Source organism: Cucurbitaria berberidis (assembly GCF_010015615.1).
Source record: "Cucurbitaria berberidis CBS 394.84 unplaced genomic scaffold K460scaffold_4, whole genome shotgun sequence".
NCBI classification, from domain to species: Eukaryota; Fungi; Ascomycota; class Dothideomycetes; order Pleosporales; family Cucurbitariaceae; genus Cucurbitaria; species Cucurbitaria berberidis.
In genome coordinates, this window is record NW_024468938.1 from 4435769 (window position 1) to 4453011 (window position 17243).

The 17243-nt window shown below is 52.6% G+C and overlaps 7 protein-coding genes across 7 annotated transcripts; 2 read left to right on the forward strand and 5 right to left on the reverse strand.

Annotated features, from left to right (window-relative positions):
- The first annotated feature begins 555 nt into the window (after positions 1–555).
- K460DRAFT_162021 (uncharacterized protein) lies at positions 556–2011 on the forward strand. The gene is made up of 2 exons (XM_040926891.1): positions 556–783; positions 849–2011. Exons 1-2 carry the CDS (start codon positions 654–656, stop codon positions 1793–1795), a joined length of 1077 nt encoding a protein of 358 aa, XP_040786871.1. The 5' UTR covers positions 556–653; the 3' UTR covers positions 1796–2011.
- A 90-nt stretch (positions 2012–2101) lies between these two features.
- On the reverse strand, positions 2102–3038 carry K460DRAFT_357918 (NAD(P)-binding protein; the record flags this gene model as incomplete). Its single annotated transcript, XM_040932069.1, has 3 exons — positions 2102–2174; positions 2232–2817; positions 2915–3038. 3 exons carry the CDS (start codon positions 3036–3038, stop codon positions 2102–2104), a joined length of 783 nt encoding a protein of 260 aa, XP_040786872.1.
- Positions 3039–3943: 905 nt separating this feature from the next.
- Positions 3944–6099, forward strand: K460DRAFT_419236 (uncharacterized protein; the record flags this gene model as incomplete). The annotated part of the gene is made up of 3 exons (XM_040937994.1): positions 3944–4117; positions 4180–5044; positions 5099–6099. 3 exons carry the CDS (start codon positions 3944–3946, stop codon positions 6097–6099), a joined length of 2040 nt encoding a protein of 679 aa, XP_040786873.1.
- A 285-nt stretch (positions 6100–6384) lies between these two features.
- Positions 6385–7937, reverse strand: K460DRAFT_287319 (beta-lactamase/transpeptidase-like protein; the record flags this gene model as incomplete). Its single annotated transcript, XM_040928953.1, has 2 exons — positions 6385–7749; positions 7857–7937. The coding sequence occupies 2 exons, from the start codon at positions 7935–7937 to the stop codon at positions 6385–6387; spliced, it is 1446 nt and encodes a 481-aa protein (XP_040786874.1).
- Positions 7938–10567: 2630 nt separating this feature from the next.
- Positions 10568–11503, reverse strand: K460DRAFT_288151 (RTA1 like protein; the record flags this gene model as incomplete). Its single annotated transcript, XM_040929027.1, is given in 4 exon segments — positions 10568–10714; positions 10777–10831; positions 10848–11281; positions 11336–11503. 4 exon segments carry the CDS (start codon positions 11501–11503, stop codon positions 10568–10570), a joined length of 804 nt encoding a protein of 267 aa, XP_040786875.1.
- A 683-nt stretch (positions 11504–12186) lies between these two features.
- K460DRAFT_289130 (uncharacterized protein) lies at positions 12187–13509 on the reverse strand (the record flags this gene model as incomplete). The annotated part of the gene is made up of 3 exons (XM_040929098.1): positions 12187–13087; positions 13149–13375; positions 13432–13509. 3 exons carry the CDS (start codon positions 13507–13509, stop codon positions 12187–12189), a joined length of 1206 nt encoding a protein of 401 aa, XP_040786876.1.
- Positions 13510–13783: 274 nt separating this feature from the next.
- Positions 13784–15548, reverse strand: K460DRAFT_290760 (uncharacterized protein; the record flags this gene model as incomplete). The annotated part of the gene is made up of 2 exons (XM_040929228.1): positions 13784–15435; positions 15506–15548. The coding sequence occupies 2 exons, from the start codon at positions 15546–15548 to the stop codon at positions 13784–13786; spliced, it is 1695 nt and encodes a 564-aa protein (XP_040786877.1).
- Between the last annotated feature and the right edge of the window lie 1695 nt (positions 15549–17243).

Here is a 17243-nt window from a genome sequence, read left to right on the forward strand (position 1 = left end):
GGAATCGCAGCCTATAATGTACAGCTGCACAGTTACGTGTTTATGAGGGCTGGAGATCTGGCCCCGGTAGTAGGCGCGCATACTTCGCCTCGACTTCAGTAGCAAGCACAGCATTTAAGGCCACCAACGCTTAACTACATAGGGCGCATTCTGCGACAAGCAGTCAAATCTAGCCAATGATTCTACGTCGCTAGCCTCGATAATCGTCATCCCAAAAAGGGTAGCTTTGAGGCTTGCCACGCCTGGGCTAATGACCTCAATTCCCGTTGCGATCGAGCTGGAGGCGCCTTGATCTTGCATGAAATAGGCCGAAAAGGTTGCGAATCGGACGCTAGTGGTTCGAGATGTTGGGCACAAATGCAGGCTGTTGTGATTGGCGCACATGTTGAGGCTTCGCACTCTGGCGCAAGATTAACTAGATGTAGATACATGAGTGCTAAAAAGGTATATACATAAGGGATGAGGACGTGGTCAGAAAGTGGGAGTACAAACTCAACCCGACTACAACACATTCATACTATGCAAACCCATCTATAACCCATCTTCCCCGTTGTTACCTGCGGCTTTCTATCGCCTACTAAAAGGGTTGAAATACGACCAATCCCACCAAGGACTGAGCATACAACTTGAAGACTAGACTTGAATATCACACCATGGTCGCTCCTACACGGCCACCGCGAAATGCCTTCAACGCCTTTATGAGGAAGATATACAACCCCCTCGGCTTCAGCAAAGCATATAACTTCGTGCTCTGGTTTATATTCGCTGGCGCACTCACAGGCTGTATGTACCTCCCCGAGCTTGCCAGAGATACTCCATAAGAGCCAACACTAACGAGTGATGCATAGTTGTCCTCGCCCGATTTATGTACCTGAACTTCTCCACAAACTTTTGTCCCAAAGGCGGTCCAAGCGAAAGCGGCAACAGCGCCGCACCCGGAGAATGCTACTACTACCTCAACTTCACCCGCTACAAGGTCGGCATAATCCTCCACCTGGCAGGCGTCCTACCCGCTTGTCTGCTCGCCGTTATGCAATTCACGCCGTTCATCCGGCACCGCTGGATCATCGTCCATCGCATTACTGGGTACTTCGCTGTCCTGCTCTACACAATCAGTTTGGTTGGGGCCCTAATGATCGCACGACACGCCTTTGGCGGAGGAATGGACGTTCAAGTCTGGATCGGCTTCGTCGGCATCGGCGTACTCGTCTGTTTTATAATCTCATATATCAACATAAAGAGACTACAGATTGAGCAACACCGAGCCTGGATGCTTAGGGGGTGGTTTTACGCTGGAGCCATCATAACCAATCGAATCATCCTCATCCTCGCCACCATAATCATCAAGAACCAGGGTTACTATACTGTCTGGCCGTGCGCGAAGATCGAGGCAACACTCCCAAGCCCCCACCTCCTCCTAAACCGGTACCCTACCTGCGCAGCGTACGCCAACGGCACAAGCCCGGACCAGGTAGCACTCGTAGCGGCTACTTTCGGCGAAGGCGATGCGACAAACACTGGCGCGGCGCTAAACATCAACTTCGGTATGGCGCTATGGCTTGCGTTCGCAATCCATGCGCTGGGTGTTGAGGTCTATCTACATCTTACGCCCAAGGAGGCCCAGCGGCTGAGGCAAGTCAGCTACCAGCGGCAACTTGAAGCTGGGATGAAGAATCCTGGTTCCGCGGGTCTGACTGCTAATCGATTGGGAGATGCTGACGAATGGGTCCCGGAAGCGACCAGGAAGGAAAGTGCGAACACGTTGCTGGTTAGTCGCGAGAGGGTGCGAGGTTAGAGTTGACGAAGTGGCACGGTTGATTTTTAGCGTTTGCATTTGGTATTGCATCGTAGCGCATAGCAAGGCGTTTGGTTCTGATTATTTCGCATGGTGTTACTAGTATATCACTATCGAGAGTAGTCATCAATAGCCATATACTCAATTTGGGAAGGGGCGAAGCTGTATGAGGTAATTGGAAGTAGAAGTAGCATCTAGTGAGAGTAGGAGTTTGATAAACCATAGTTGTCTCCTGTTACCTTGCCATGAGGGGCATTAAAGTCATTCTAATGGTGAGTGGTCGTAAATCGTAGGTGTGGTCATGCCCTACCACGGCAATTGAAGAGGCGTTGGAAGCTTGTCCTTGGGTCCGAGCACGGGTTCAGCAGTACCAATGTCGCTGTAGTGTAGTCGCATTAGCTTACCTGAGAAGACATCAAGTGGCGAATGAACTTACGCAGGTCCTCTAGGTGCCCAGTATTGTCCCGTTTTGCTGATATCGAACGTCTCAATCCACTCCACAAGACTCTTGGCCGCAACATCCGGCGTAACCGCTCCTCCCTCATCCCAATACTTATCAAACCCCACGCTCCGCGTCATCTCCGTGCGCATGAACCCCGGATGAACAGCAGCTACCGCAACCCCTCTCTCCTTCAAGTCTAAACTCAAAAGCTTCGCAGACATGTTCAGCGCCGCCTTGCTAGCATGGTGCCCGTAGTTGCCGCCGCCCTCTTGCTCGTGCCTGAGCGTTATACTACCGCTTTCTGACGACACGAATATGACCTTGGACTTGGAATCGAGGAGCTTGTCGTCCTTGTTTGCAAGCGCTGTGATGAGGATGGTTGGGCCAATGGCGCAGGTACGGTACATGCGTTCTTGGGCAGAGAACGAGGGTTCTTGGAGCGACTCGGTTGCGAAGTACCCCGCTGTTATGATGACGATATCGAGGTGGGAGATGCTCGCTGTTCCGAGGAAGTGGAGGAGACTGCTACCAGCATCTGCGGATTCGAGGTCGATGTTAGGGATGTAGGTAATGTTTTTTGCTACCGACCGTGAGCTGATGAGGTCATACTGTTCAGATGGAATGTGAAAAAAGGCATCAGGTAGAAAAGTAAGAACATAACAAAGCGTGCCACTTACTGTTCGCTGGGGGATTCGGGGTCCTAGCTGTTGCGAAGACACGATTGTTTGGGTCGGTTGCGTAGGTTTGGACAATGCTCGCTCCAAGACCACGCGTCGCTCCCACGACGAGGACAGTAGGCATGGCTACAGGCCTCGCAATGCTTAGAATAGATACAAGGCGATTGAGTCGTTGAGAAGACGCAGTGATAGAGACCCAGGGTTGCGAGGAGAGTGACGTCAATTGTCGACATTGCGTGCTTCTACGATCGAATATCGTGGTTATCGATAAGAGTTGGACGGAATCGCGTCGCGTGAGCATCCCCCGAAGGAACCGCCCCCGCCAGTGACCTCGGGTTATTCTCTAAAATGCCCAATCACGAGTAAGAAGTTTCTCCAACATCAATTCAGTCAACTGAAGATGCAAAATAATTTAACTGTACTAGCAGGGGTTAGGACTACTCGACGCAAACCACGTTGCAGCAAACCGTGGAAGCTACAAGCACGTACAGAGCAGTAGAAGAAGTTGCAAGGCCGATCCAAAGCTCTCAGTAAATTATAGAGGTGGTATTTGTCGTATTGAAGCGCTTGTATTCGACTTCTCATGGCTGCAGGACCAACTCTGTGAATTGATGGTACGGTCCTCGTTAATGGCACTTCCCTGCTTCAAATCAATGGCCCTCTCCTTGTTCCAGTTGATGGTACTATTCCTTGTCCTCGCTGGATCAGTTGGAAATCTTGCATCGCGCCGTCTTAGTTAATATCTTAATCAGCAAGCATGGAGAAATGGATTCACTCTGACTTGCAAGTTTGCGGGGTACAAGTGGGGCAATTATATTAATCGTCACTCGGAGAGCCGCGGCCGGAGAATTCGAACTGCGAACACGATGGCGCCTGCCTTTTCAAGGAGAGAAGCATGGACACTGGTAGCACGCATCATCCCTATGGAGGGAAGAACGTAATCGATGAGTTGGGCTTTCTATATAAGAGAGCCCGCCTTTGCTCTAAGAGCACCTTGACTCTTTACATTGCTCAAGTTTGTCTCCAAGGATGAAGCTTCCTATATTTTTGACCTGGCTCTTCTACTTTAATTTTACTCACGCCAATACCTTCCTCGATCGCCGCGGCTTGGTGAAGAAGTACTTCGGAAACGATGCCCCCTGGTATGACAATCGCATACCATACTTCGAATCAAGCGACCAAAACATTACTGATGTTTACTACGTATGATCATCCTTTTATAAACTACACATGGGCCATATACTAACTTCGTATTCCCCCTTCAGTACCGCTGGAAAATCTTCCGAGCGCATCAACGCGACCTAGGTCTCCACGGCTATATCACGACGGAGTTCCTCAATGATGTGGGCTGGCAGACTAACCCCTGGGCATCTTTGAACGATGCGACTGGTTTCCACCTCCTCGAGGGCCGCTGGTGCCGCGACCGTCGCTTCAAAGAAGACTACGCAACCTTCATGTTCGGTCCCGACAGCAATCCACGACAGTTCTCGGAGAGCATGGCTGCTTCTGTGTGGGATGGTTACCTGGTTGACGGCGTGGCTGCAGATGCCACTGCGAGGGTTAATGCCATGATGAATGTCTACAAAGCCTGGGACGACTCTTTTACTGCCGACAAAGGCTTATACTGGGTCGAGCCGCTTCGCGATGCGACAGAGTACACCATCTCCAGCATCGATGCCAGCGGCGGCGCAGACGGGTTTAGAGGTGGCGAAGCGTTTCGACCAAGCATGAACAGCTACCAGTACGCAAACGCCAAAGCCATCTCCGCTCTTGCCGATATGGCTGATATGGGCAACGCTGGGGGTGAGTTTGGATCAAAAGTTCCAGCACTCAAAGCTAGGGTACAGGAGGATCTTTGGAACTCGACATTTGAGCACTTTATCGATCGCTACAAGGCAGACAACAAGCACGTCAAGTTCTGGGACTTCATCCGAGGACGCGAGCTCGTCGGCTATGTTCCGTGGGCCCACGACTTGCCAGATGATACCCCTGAATATGCCCAGGCTTGGAAACATATTCTCAATAGCAGTGAGCTTGCTGGTGAGCACGGACTGCGTACTGTCGAGCCGAGCTTCCAGTACTACATGTACCAGTATCGCTTCGAACTCGGGAAGCCAGAATGCCAGTGGAGTAAGTGTCCTTGAACGACTTTCCTGCGAGACATGTACTGATATTAGTGTCTAGATGGACCTGTGTGGCCTTTCCAGACTACTCAAGTTCTTACTGGACTTGCGAACTTCCTCGACCACTACCCCAAGGGCGTTGCTACCGGTGTCATCAACCAAGCAGACTACATTAGACTGCTCCGACAATATGCGCAACTACACTTCAATCCCAAAAGGAATGGCACTCTCAACCTTGAAGAAGACTACTATCCCGATACGGGAGCACCTATCGTCGGTCTCAAGCGCTCATCTCACTACTTCCACTCGGGCTTCATTGATCAGGTCCTTACTGGACTTGTGGGCCTACGCCCAAATAACAAGTACGAGATAGAGATCAACCCACTCATCAACGGCTCCGACATTTCCTGGTTCCGCGTTGAGCGAATGCAATACCACGGCCACGAAGTGTCGGTACAGTGGGATTCCACGGGAGAGCACTATCCCAATTTCTTCAAAGGCCTACAGGTTGAAGTTGGCGGCAGGGTTCTCGCATCGTCTCCTGTCCTCACTCGTCTGACTGTCCAATTCGAACCTCGCGATAATCCACCATACTTTGATCCCCGGAAGGCATTATCTATACAGCACAACATCACCACGCCTTTCCCACGAGGCAGCGCATCAGTCTCTAATGCCGATCCATTGGAGTTACATAGCGCCATCGACGGGCGTATCTTTTTCTTCCCCGAGCCCGAAGTCGCCAACGGCTGGAACACACCCATCGGCGACGGTAACGAGGTGTGGTTCGAGATCGATTTCGGTGCTCTGGTTGTTATTCAAGCGTCAGAAATTGCGTTTTTCGCAGATGAGGCGCAGAACTTCAATGCCCCGGAGTTTTATCACGTGCAAATTATCGACAAGGACAACAAATGGGTGGATGTGGAGGAGCCAAAGTATGGCGACACGGTGGCTAATGGCATTACTACTGTGGAGTGGAAGAAAGTGTCAAGTAGCAAGGTCCGACTTGCTTTCAGGCCAAAGAAGGGGACAAAGGCGAGGCTTGTTGAGTTTAAAATCTATTAGTTCCCGGCTGTTACTTTCATCACCGTTCGTAATGACGGCGGGTGACTCGTTTATAGTGTTACGAATCATTGTGTTACGACCTTTGGCATCTCCATAGTTAGCTTCTTTTGAGTACGTGTAGAGTATCATAGTTTTGTCAAAAGTTGCTTTCTAATACCATCAAGTTTACGACTTTGGAATTCCTGGGAGTCCATATTGGAACCGCGCACTTGACGGCCCCGCACCAAAGCACTAGGGACGTACTATCTTAAGACCCTATGCGAACACTAAAGCATCTCCTCGTTCTCAGGTCACCTTGTCGAACCATGTCAAATGCCCCTGGATCTCCTCCACAAAGTTTACACCCACAGATTCCACCTTTCGGCCCTCTTCGATTCGAAATTCGGCTTTCATCATCTTCGTATCGCCTCCCCAAACACTCTCCGACTTGACCGCAAAATTTCCCCCCGGCAGGTGTGAGAAGGTGAGAACAAACGGCCAACATCGATCATTACAGTCAGCTACCAACTTCCCCTCTTTCATCTCAAGAACAAGACCTTTGTATCCCGCATTATAATACTTTCCCGCCAACGAGTGAATCGGAACACCTAGCACCTCTGGGTTCTCAAGGGTTTGAAACTGTACATCGTCTTCGTCCTCGTCCTCTTCAGCCTCAGCTTCCTCCCTCTCGCCCCACTCTCTCCAGAACTTGGTCCAATCGAGACGTTCCTCTTCCGGCACGTTTACAACATGATCCATCAACATATGCAGCAGAATTTGCTCTGCCCCAAACGCACCGTCTGAGTTTCCGAGAATCACGATGCCCCAGTCGAACTCGGGCATGTAACGTACCACGGCCTTGAAGCCATTCACATCCCCGTCATGGCCTACGACCGTGCGCCCGCGGTACGTTTCGACGATCAAGCCCAGGGCATAGAGGGAGTGGCTGTAGTATGGGATGACCCACGGCTCTTCGAGGGGTACGATGGTTCGCGGCGTTATCAGGTTTTTGTGCGCTTCCGCTGAAAATGGGGCTTTACACTTTAGCAAGGCGCGGATCCATTTGGCGTAGTCAGCTGCACTGCTGAATATGGAGCCAGCGCCTTGACCTTCTGGTTGCGGGAAGGAAGGTATTTCAATGTATTCCTCGTTCTTCTTGTCCCAGCGGTAGCCAGTTGCCAGGCGTTGTTTTGCGGTCGCGTCCGAGATGCCGGGCAAGTCGTGGTATGTGTTTGACATACCTAGTGGTTCCCAGAGCTTAATGCGAAGGAATTCAGCGTATGACTTGCCACTTAAGGTTTCGACGAGGTGGGTAGCGACTGTATACATGATGTTGCTGTATTGGTACGTTGTGCGGAGCGGCTTGCTCAACGGCAGGTTTCGCAAGTTTCGAGTCATGGATTTTGCATCATCTGGATGCTCTGCGCGAACACCTAGATAGGAGTCGTCATGTCCTGGCAGACCAGTTCGGTGACTCAAAATATCTTCAATCGTGACGTTCTTGGTGTACTCGGGGTCTGCGAGGACAAAGTCGTCAGGCAACAACTTCGAGACAGGTGTAGTCCATTGCACGTCTGGGTACGCTTCATCATCAATCAGGCAAGCGATAGCTGCTGATGTAGTTGACTTGGACGTGCTGGCCAAGTCGAAGAGTGTGTCCTCAGTGCATTTCTCGCCTGTAACTTTGGCGTAGCCGTAGCTCTAGAGAGCGATAAGCGACTTCTTTAGTTCTGTTTGTAAAGGCTTGCCTTTGCATATATGTCGTCTCCTTGAATAACGGCAATCGAGAGTCCGGGGACTTTCCATTCCTCAATCGTTTCCTGTACTAGTTGCTCGAAGCCGGCAGTTTGGTGCGCCATGCTTGGGCGTTTAATGTGATTATGGAATATCCGTTGATTTTGAACCACCAGTTTATATTCTCACACGCTGACCTAAGTATACATGTACCGAGCGGTGCATCTTAGTAAGACCGGACATGATGTGTTGCATGGTTTGCTGAACTAAGTGTAGCGAATACGGGATGTAGTAGAAAGGGCTGAACCCCGCATCAAGGGTTCACCACTTGTACATGCAACCACCGAAGCTCGCCTTACGCAATGAACATACCCTTGTGCGCACTACGCAGTCCGTACCAAGATTCGGAGGGAAACAGAAGCTTCATCGTTGTAGAGGTTCAACGTTGACGACTCATCCACGCGTGCGTATATCTACCTTCCCCCCTCGGCCAGACAGCGCATTGGAGATCTCATCCTCGTGGCCGTTGTCAAACTCTGACTTGGGCGTTACTGTACGGGATTCGTCCTCTTCCTGGCGTAGCGCTTCCTCCTGCTCCCCTCCTTCGCCGGCACCAATCTCGTTGCTATTAAAAGCATCTGTAGGTCGGGAGGGGAACAGAGGCCCCCCATCTTCCTCTGATCCTGACATTTCGCGAACGCGCGGATGCTGGCTGGACAAGTTAAGATAGCCAGCAAGCTCTTCTGTAGGGTTCTCCGACTCGCGAATCTCCTCCTTTAGGTCTTCCAAAGGTGCACGGGAGACAGGAGGAGGTTTACCGTCTGCTACGAGGGCTATTAGGGGGCTAATGGCTTCTGCCATACGCACTACCAACGGACTATAGTGGGACAGGATACGAACCCAAAGCTGGAACAGCTCGTCCGTCAGTGTGCGCTCTACGTAAGTATTAGGAACGCGTGACTTGGGCAGGAGGGCAAAGATGCCGCACCCTAACGCCTGCTCTAAGGCAAGCCACCGTTTGCCGTGCCGTAGGTTGCGTATAAAGGCGTCAAAGTCGCGGTCGCCCCTGGCAGCCCGTCCTCTAGGGCAGATGGTGAGAAAGAACGCCTGCTGCACCTCAAGAAGCACCTTTCTAGGAATGTCTGCCTGCAGCTGCTCAGGGTCCGCCTTGGCTGCAACGCGGGTATTGAACTCGGCACGCAGGCGGGCAGCGCAGTATCGTCGCTCAATCGCAAGGGCCGCCCCCATTTGCTCTGCATTTTCCATTCGTAGGTAGTAGTAGCGGGCCCTCTGATCAGGGCTCCCGCGGGCGCCGCCCTGGCCCTGTAGTGCGCGTAGCGTGTCCGGGATGGCAGTTTGGTGCGCCTGCGACGGGGAGAGCTCCGCGTGCCGCTGCCGCCAATGCAGAAGCATAAGCTGCAGATCGTAAACTGCCTCTGAATTCCCTACAGTAGTCGCACGACGTATAGTTTCCACGACCGCGACCTTGCCTGCCCCTCTGACTTCCGGTTGCTTGCCAGCAAACGCGAGCCAGTCTTCCTCGCGCTTTTGGCGCTCTGCCTCTTGCGAATTGTGCCAGGTGTCACGCCAGGGCAGCAGATGGTGACTGTGGTTCTTGGACGACGGGTTGGACGACGGCCCACCCGTACGCTTGCGCTTCTTAGGGGCAGGGGATCTATCGCCGTCACCCTCCCTACTGCCCTCCCCCTCGTTGTCTTCTGGCTCGTCCGGCTCGGCTGGGTTGTCCTCCATAGCGCTCTCTTGTCTTCGTTTCTGCCGGAGGTATTGTAGGACGGCTTTCTTCGACGTGGCTTCGCTGCAAATCCAATCCAGCGCCACCTGGGGACAGCGGGCCAGGAAAATCGATGCACCTGGGTTTCCAGGATTCTGCAGCCATATCGCACGCTGATTGCCCAGTCGCTCAGCTGCAGAGGCAACCAGTTGCTCTTCTTCAGGCGTGTAGCAGGGTCGTCCTTCTCTTCTGCGAGAGTAGTATAGCGCGGTGTACGGTGGCATGTTAGGTACGCAGAGGCTTATTGCAGAGGGAACAAAAAGATACGGAACCTCCCCCTCCCTCAGGCGTCTTTTCAATGTTTCTGGGACGCATGACTAGCGCGTATTGGCAGACAGTGTCCAACACTGCGGACAGTGTTCAGCACTGCGGGCAGTGTCCAGCACTGCTGAACGTGTCCAGAAGCAGTTTGGCGCCGGTGTAGGGCACTGCACATAGTGGACCTAGGTAATCTGGGGGTCGCTAGACAGGGGTAGCTGTCCTCAACGTCGTAAAAGGTCGCACTGCTTTTTCGAGGCCAGCTCCGTCCACCACTGAACGCGTAGCCACGAGATTACATGCGCCTTGGCAGGACAGTCTGACTGGCACCGCAGGGACCGGGTTTGTTTTTTTGATTTGTTTTCCCAGCGTTGCGGCGTGCTCGCATAGGCCACCTGCGGGAAGAGAGGAACGAAAGGACGTGTAAACGTTATGAACGCTGCGCGCCATGCTGTACACGTTGGCTAGAATATCCTAATACAGCGCGCGGCAGATGTGGAGGAAGCCGACAATAAGGCTGCGATGACGGGCCTGGCCATGGATCGAGGGCTGTAACAACTTCAAGACGGGTGTAGTCTATTGCACGTACCCTGATGCGCACTACGCACTGCGTACTAAAACTTAGAAGGAAACGGAAGCTTTACCGTATGTAATGACTCATCGACGCGCGCATATCTACCTCCCCCCTCGGCCAACACATTATTCCTAGCGTCGCATTGCAAACTCGATGTCGGGCTTGCGCCCTGGCTTGATGTTGGGATCGTACCAAGCAATGCAAACAATGAGCGTAAGCATCATGGGAAGGAAATCGTAGACGTAAAGCGGCCATTCGTGGGAAAGCAAGTAGCCATTCTGTTTATGTTAGCGCTGCCTATATTTCTGGGTACGGAAGTGAATATGCGAAAGTAACCTACCCTGCCCAAAGCATACTCGATAACACGACATAGATTACGAATAGTAATAAAGCCACTCGCCGCGTACAAACCAGATATACTTCCCCCACGGCACCTCAGCCGAGGCAGATGTCGGTCTCGCAGCTAGTCTACGATGCCACACACCTGAGACTACGACGAAGAACCCGAATATCAGGATCTGCAGGATTAGCCCTCCTAGGATGATGTTCTCGCCCATCTTGAACCCGGCATCGTCTTTGGCTTGGATCAGCATTCCCGCTCCACCGCCTTGGATGCAGAAGCACAGAATATCTCCACCCACAAAAATCTTAGTCGTCCAGGTAGTGCGTACAATGGAGAATGCGGCCGACTCGGTGCGCTGGATAAGGCGGCCTAGGATCATGTAGATGGATGCAGCGAATAGGATCGGAGCGAGGAGGATGAGGGTGGATTGGACGATGTATGGATTCTTGTTCTCTGTATCGTTGTGGGCTGCTGCTCGGCCGGCGTATCCAACGGCTTCGAACTGCGATGGTTGTTAGTTGAGGAGATAGTCTTCGTCTGTTGGGGAGAGGCGTACTAGAGCGCCTATGACAAACGGGATGCAGAACCAAGTTCTGTTCTTGACGAGGCGGAATATATGGATGCCAGAGAGAATGAAGAATACGATGGCTGCGACCATACCTCCGGGAAGGGATGGCGTATAAGGCCAGAGCACAAACTTCGGTTGCGCTGAAGCATCTGTCATTATGACGGTCGAATCTCAATGAGTCTTTAACGTTGCTGATTGTCGAGGAATTCCAAAGTTTTGGCTCGAAAGTATGTTCGCTTCTAGCTTTTGGGCACGATGGTGATGCGAGGTAGAAATGTTAGGCGCCGGATTACGCAGTGGGAAGTGCCCTTATGTATAGGCACGGCAGATACCACCGGGGCTCGAACAAGACTGCGTATACTCGTCGTATCTTCATTTTCACATGTACGAACCTCCAAACAAACTTACGTGGTGTTCGAAGGTTGCGCCCGAGTTCGTACTGCTAGCGTGGTTTGCCGATACGCTATACGCTGTACGCGTATAGAAAAGCGAAACACAGCCACCCGAAAACGTCCCGGCTGCACCATGATGGATCCAATGAAAACTTGCATAACATTGCGTATGCCTTTAGGGTCCCGAATATTACGCTGCTATCCTAGCATTGCGTATGCTGACCGGAAAATATTGTCGTATCTTGTTATTTAGTAACGGCACTTTGATTCTGGTTCGTCCATACTTACAATTTCGATGCATCTTCGGCTGTAATGTCTTCAAGCGTCCCCGTATCTGGAATAGCTGAAAGAACAACAGCATTTATCCGGGCAAGGCCGCTTCTAGGTTGACAATTCGAACGCGTACGCAGAGTATCGGTCTTTCTTACTCTCAAATGCCCTTATCACTCAGCATGGAGTAGGTAAGATAGATGCACTGCGTATCTGCTCCTTTGGCCAATCTAACCAGGAGCGCCACTCGCTCGGCACCAGAGCATCAGCAATGTTAAGAATCTGCTCTGCCACGCCTTCCAAGAACCAATAGTGCTCGCTTCTCCGCAGCAACACGGCGTAATGCGCAAACACGATCAATGACCCCGGCTGCTTCTCAGAGAGAAGCTCCACGTACCGATCGGTGACGAGGTGGATCCATATCTTGAGCAGCGCATCCGATGGGGGTAGTGGAGACTGCGCCGCTCTCGCGAAGACCAATTCGAGGAGTTGGATGGCCTGGCCGTATGCATCGACAATGTCTGGAGGGTATATGTGATGCACGACTTTGGAGAATTTGCGCAGCTGCACGAGCTCAGTCTCAGCGACAGACTCTTCCGTGCTCCAGTCGATGCCTTTCACGTCATCGGGGATCAGCTTGCCCAGCTCGGAGCTCCTCATTGCCTCGTAGACGCCAGTGACCATTGGGCGGACTCTTCTGGTTAGCATCAAATTGGAGAGGACGCTGTTGAAGGCGTGGTCCAAATCGCTGTTGGCAGCCATGGACAGGGCGCAAGAGTACGGAAAGAGGGTGCCCGCAAACATGAGCACCGACTTGAAATTAGAGTCGTCGATGTCGCGTACAGAAGCCCGGAAGTTGCTTAGAGCCGCATCGTGATGTTGCTCGGCTTGAAGTAAAAGGTCTAGGTCACCGTTGCGCGAGTGGCCTCCTAGGTGGTTCATATGTAAAGCAGTGAGAGCAAGAAGAATGTGAAGAAGGTATGGGCACTCCAACGCGGTGTATACAAGACTAGTTGAGAAGATGTCTTCGGCGTCGAGATTTGTCGCGAGACTCTTCGCTGTAACAGTTGTGTAGTGACTGGAATCTGATTAGAGAAAAAGATGCGAAGGGCTACCTAAATATACAGTGACCAACTTACTGCAGTAGACGTAGTTGTGGGATATTAAGAGTGACATCAGGCGCGACATGTGCCACGCTATCCGGTACTACGTGGTCGAGAGAGGGGCCTTCTGTTGGCGAAGTCGGCGTCAAGACTGCAGAAACCAATGGCGATTCGTTCGAGGCCTCTCGACTTCCCGAAGGCCGGTACTCGCACGTAGTCCCTTGTTTAACGCAGCTTGCGCAATGTGGCTTTTGTTCATCACACTGATGTATCATTAGCCGGAGCCCCAAGCCTTCATCGCCTTCAATGGTACGCATACCTTCACATGTCGGGCCTTGCAAGGTAGGCAGCCTTTCCTAGATTTCTTGTGTGGTTTCCGGGTCTTGGACCTGTCCATTTCGTTGTGTTGTCTTGTATCTTGTCATGATCTGTTTGCTGGACGTTTCAGAGCGCGACTTGTTGGACGAGACCAATATAGAAGCCGTTATCGGCGCTAGTGCTTGGCCTGTGCTCTACACTTCACAAAATACCCTAACCCGCGAGTCATCTCAACGGTAGCGTAGCGAAAAGATTATCAAATAGATATTTCTTGATCAGGCTATTGACATGTCAAGTCTCATGATATCATAGGTGAACAGCCTACAACGCCGTGCTCAAACTCATGCTATGTACTATTCGTCAACCCGTCGTGGGCCCAGTCCACCAGCCCACCAGCCCGAATCAACCCACAGTCTATTCTCTGCATGCGCAACCTCAATCGCTCTTGCCAGTTTCCGTCTATCCAGGTGCAAATCTGCGTGCCCATTCGTCAACTCACCAGGAGTGCTCCTCCCAGTCCTTGGCCTACTCGGAATCGAGGCTGAACCATCCAGACTGGTCCTGTCTAAATTCGATGTAGTGTCGGAAACGGGCGACGCGGATCGCGGAGTTGATGTGAGAGGTGTGGGCGTGTTGTCAGGGGAGTAGGTTGTAGGTATCTCGCCCAAGATCCGTCCAGCGGCGAAAACGCAGCCGCCGACTGCGTGGCGGATTAGGGAGTCACCGGTTAGATTGCCGATTATGAAGGTGTTTTTGGCTACTTCGAGGGAGGATTCTGCTTTTGTGCGGAACGTGCGACCTGAGATTAAGGCTGGGGGTGAAGCAGTCGTTGTCATGGGCTCTGATGTGCTGGTGACCTCAGTTTGTAGGTCGCTAGAGAGGAAATCTAGCGTCCCACGTCTACCCACGACGTATGCTAGTCCTCCGACTTCGCGAGTGATTTCCTCACCGGATATGAGTCGGATGGTGACTGTCGCTAAATCAGTATTTGCAGGGGCAGAGACGTTGATGATCTCAGCATTTGGTAGACCTTCGTAAAGGTCCCAGTCACGCTTTTGAAAGAAGGGGTTAGACTTCCGCCGCAACATTGGCGATTTAACCGCCCGGGTCTTGGTAGATGCAATCGCCGAGAGCTTCATTTGCCGATACACAGTGGCATACTCTGGATACGCTGTGTGATGACAGCCTCGTAGCGGAGACGGTCTCTGCTCCGGAGCCCATTGGAAGATGTGTAAGATCCTGCGGGTGGGAGGCGCAGAAATGATGACATCCGCGGCTGAGAATCCAGATCCAACGACGAGCAATGGTTCCTGTCTCGAGTCGAGTTGCGCAATGGGGGTGAGTAATGGTGGCGGGGGAATATTGACGGTGAAGATGCCTGAAGCAAGCACTAGGTGCTTACACCGTATCCCCAAACTCCCAACCACAAAACCATCCGCAACTCGATATACCTGCTCAACCCTCAGCCCGGTATAAATAGTATCCGCAATCCCGACTGCGCCTGGATAGGCGCGCAAATAGGCCGCAAACTCCTTCCTCGAAGGCCGCACGAAATCTGTCTCATCCTGCTCCTTGCTCTTCGCCAGATGATCCGCATACGGGTACCCCGGAAGACTCAGTTGCTCCGCGTAGCTCAATGTCCCGATATCTGCGCTCGCAGACACCGGATTCTCCGCCCACTGTCCGCCCACATGCGCCGCGTCTCCAATAGCGACGTGCGAGATGGCTCTTTCAGGCTCGTAGCGCCATTCGATGCATGACTTGGGATTCAGCTCCGTATCTGCATTCGGTCGAACAAGGGTGTCGAGGAGCGTATTGATCGGAAGCGCTTGAGTCGAGTACCGCAGCGAAGACAGGAAATGCGCGTAGAGGTCTGGGGTGAGGTGCAGTAGATTTGGGTTTTTCTTGAGTTTCGCATCGAGGATAGTGTCATGATGTCCGCCGATGTAGTAGGGAACATGACCGTGTAGGATGTAGGAGAGAATGAGGGCGGAGGGGCCATTGCCTAATTATTAATCAGCGACCGTCCAAGTATCTGCATGGGTACGAGGCGCAAGGTGGGTTCGAGTATATACCTATGATCACCGTGTCGACGCATTCCGGGAGCGAACGAGCCATGGACTGTGACAGCAGTGTGCCATGAGTACAAGGATCAAAGATCAAGCCAAAAGCCCGATAGCCGGGCGACCAGGAGAGTAAATAGTCTGGGATTCAATCATGACCGTTGCTGTATGAATCTTCGGCGCTAGAAGCTAGAAGCGGTCCTTTTTCCGCCTCAGTGGGGTGGTCGGGCCTCGCCTTTCCCTATCCGAGGCGTCTTTGACGAGGCTTTCCGGGTCGTCGCTGTCAGATGGAAGAACTAGTCGGCCATGCCCTATAAAGTACTTGGATGCATTTTGTATTGACGCGCGGCACGCGGTGTGCAGGTGAATGCACACTGGCCATGTGTGAGAAGTACGAGTTACTTGGAAATACGTGGGGTGGAATGAGGTCACAGCAGCCTTGTGGCACGGGCAAGTGAGGGGCAGACGTCCGCTATCATCAAATTGCATTCGCAACGAAAGCCGACTATGGTATCTCTCGAATCAAAACCATCGCATGCATGCTGGGATATTGAGTGGTCCCTATGGAAATATGGACACAAAAGAAGAAGAGAAAAAAAGCCACAATATTCGTCCTTCATCGGAAGAACTCTACGACTATGCTTCGGGGCAGATGGTAGGCGCGAACCCTGCTGCCAACCGTTCCCCCACATCACGCATCCGCATTCGGTCCAACTACCATCATGTGCCTCCCGTTCACCAACGGCCGCCTTAGTATCTGTACGTGACTGTATTACGCTCGGCAATTGGCGAGACATCGTGATTCTGTTGTTGCCGAGGGACATTGAGGTCAGGCGTTCGTGGCCGTTGGCTGCCGGGAGTTTGGCGTGCAGGCTCGACCTCTTCGGTAATTGGCTGCTGGGCGCCATGCATGGTGAGATTATTTGCAGAACTCTCTTGTCGTCCCAGGTACGAAGGTGTCGACTGGTAGCCGGGGTGATACGGGTCAGGCGAACTGCCGAAGCCGTTGGACCTGGGATCCTGCGGTGGACCGGGTGGAGGGGCGTAGGTTGAGGTGTAGTGGTCAGCAAACGGATTCTCTTCCTGTAAGTTTGCTTGTTGTCGGTTCGGGCCCGCTTGGAGCGAGGGAGGAAGTGGAAGCTCGTCGTTCTTATAGCTGATAGGGTTTGAAGACAGCGATTGGATCGGCTCCGTCGTCGCGGCATTGATAGGAGGCATGGAAGGCGCAACGTCGCGCGGCGGAAGACTTGGTTGCTCGTAAGAGTGTGGAGGAACACCTGCTGGGGTGTTGTGACTATGCGGTACTGGAGGTGATGGCGACGCTCCGACGAGGCGGCGGGCCTGGAGGACTGCGCGCTGGTGCTTGGATGCAGCCAGGGATAGCTGCTCGTTGGTTTCGATGAGCGTGAGCATGGTGTCGTCGTCTGGTGCGGGGTTGTCGCATGCGATGTAAGCTTGAACGCTTCGCTGCGCTGCCGTACAGCGTTCTGCAAACTCCTTGACCAGCTCGTTGCCCAGAAACTCATTGGGAGGCGTCGACTGCACGAGCTGAAGGAGAAGCTTCGCAGATGTTCGCGCCTCCTCAATGCGGCCAGCTAGCTCCACTGGCGGTGGTAGGCCCTTGGACGACGACCTGGAGTTGCCCGAGTTGAAGCCGCCGTGTATCTGTTGGGAGCCCGACCATCCGGGGGCATTCAGTTTCCGCGGGCCAAACTGCTTGGCTGCATTCGCCATGAGCCCCTTCTCCTTT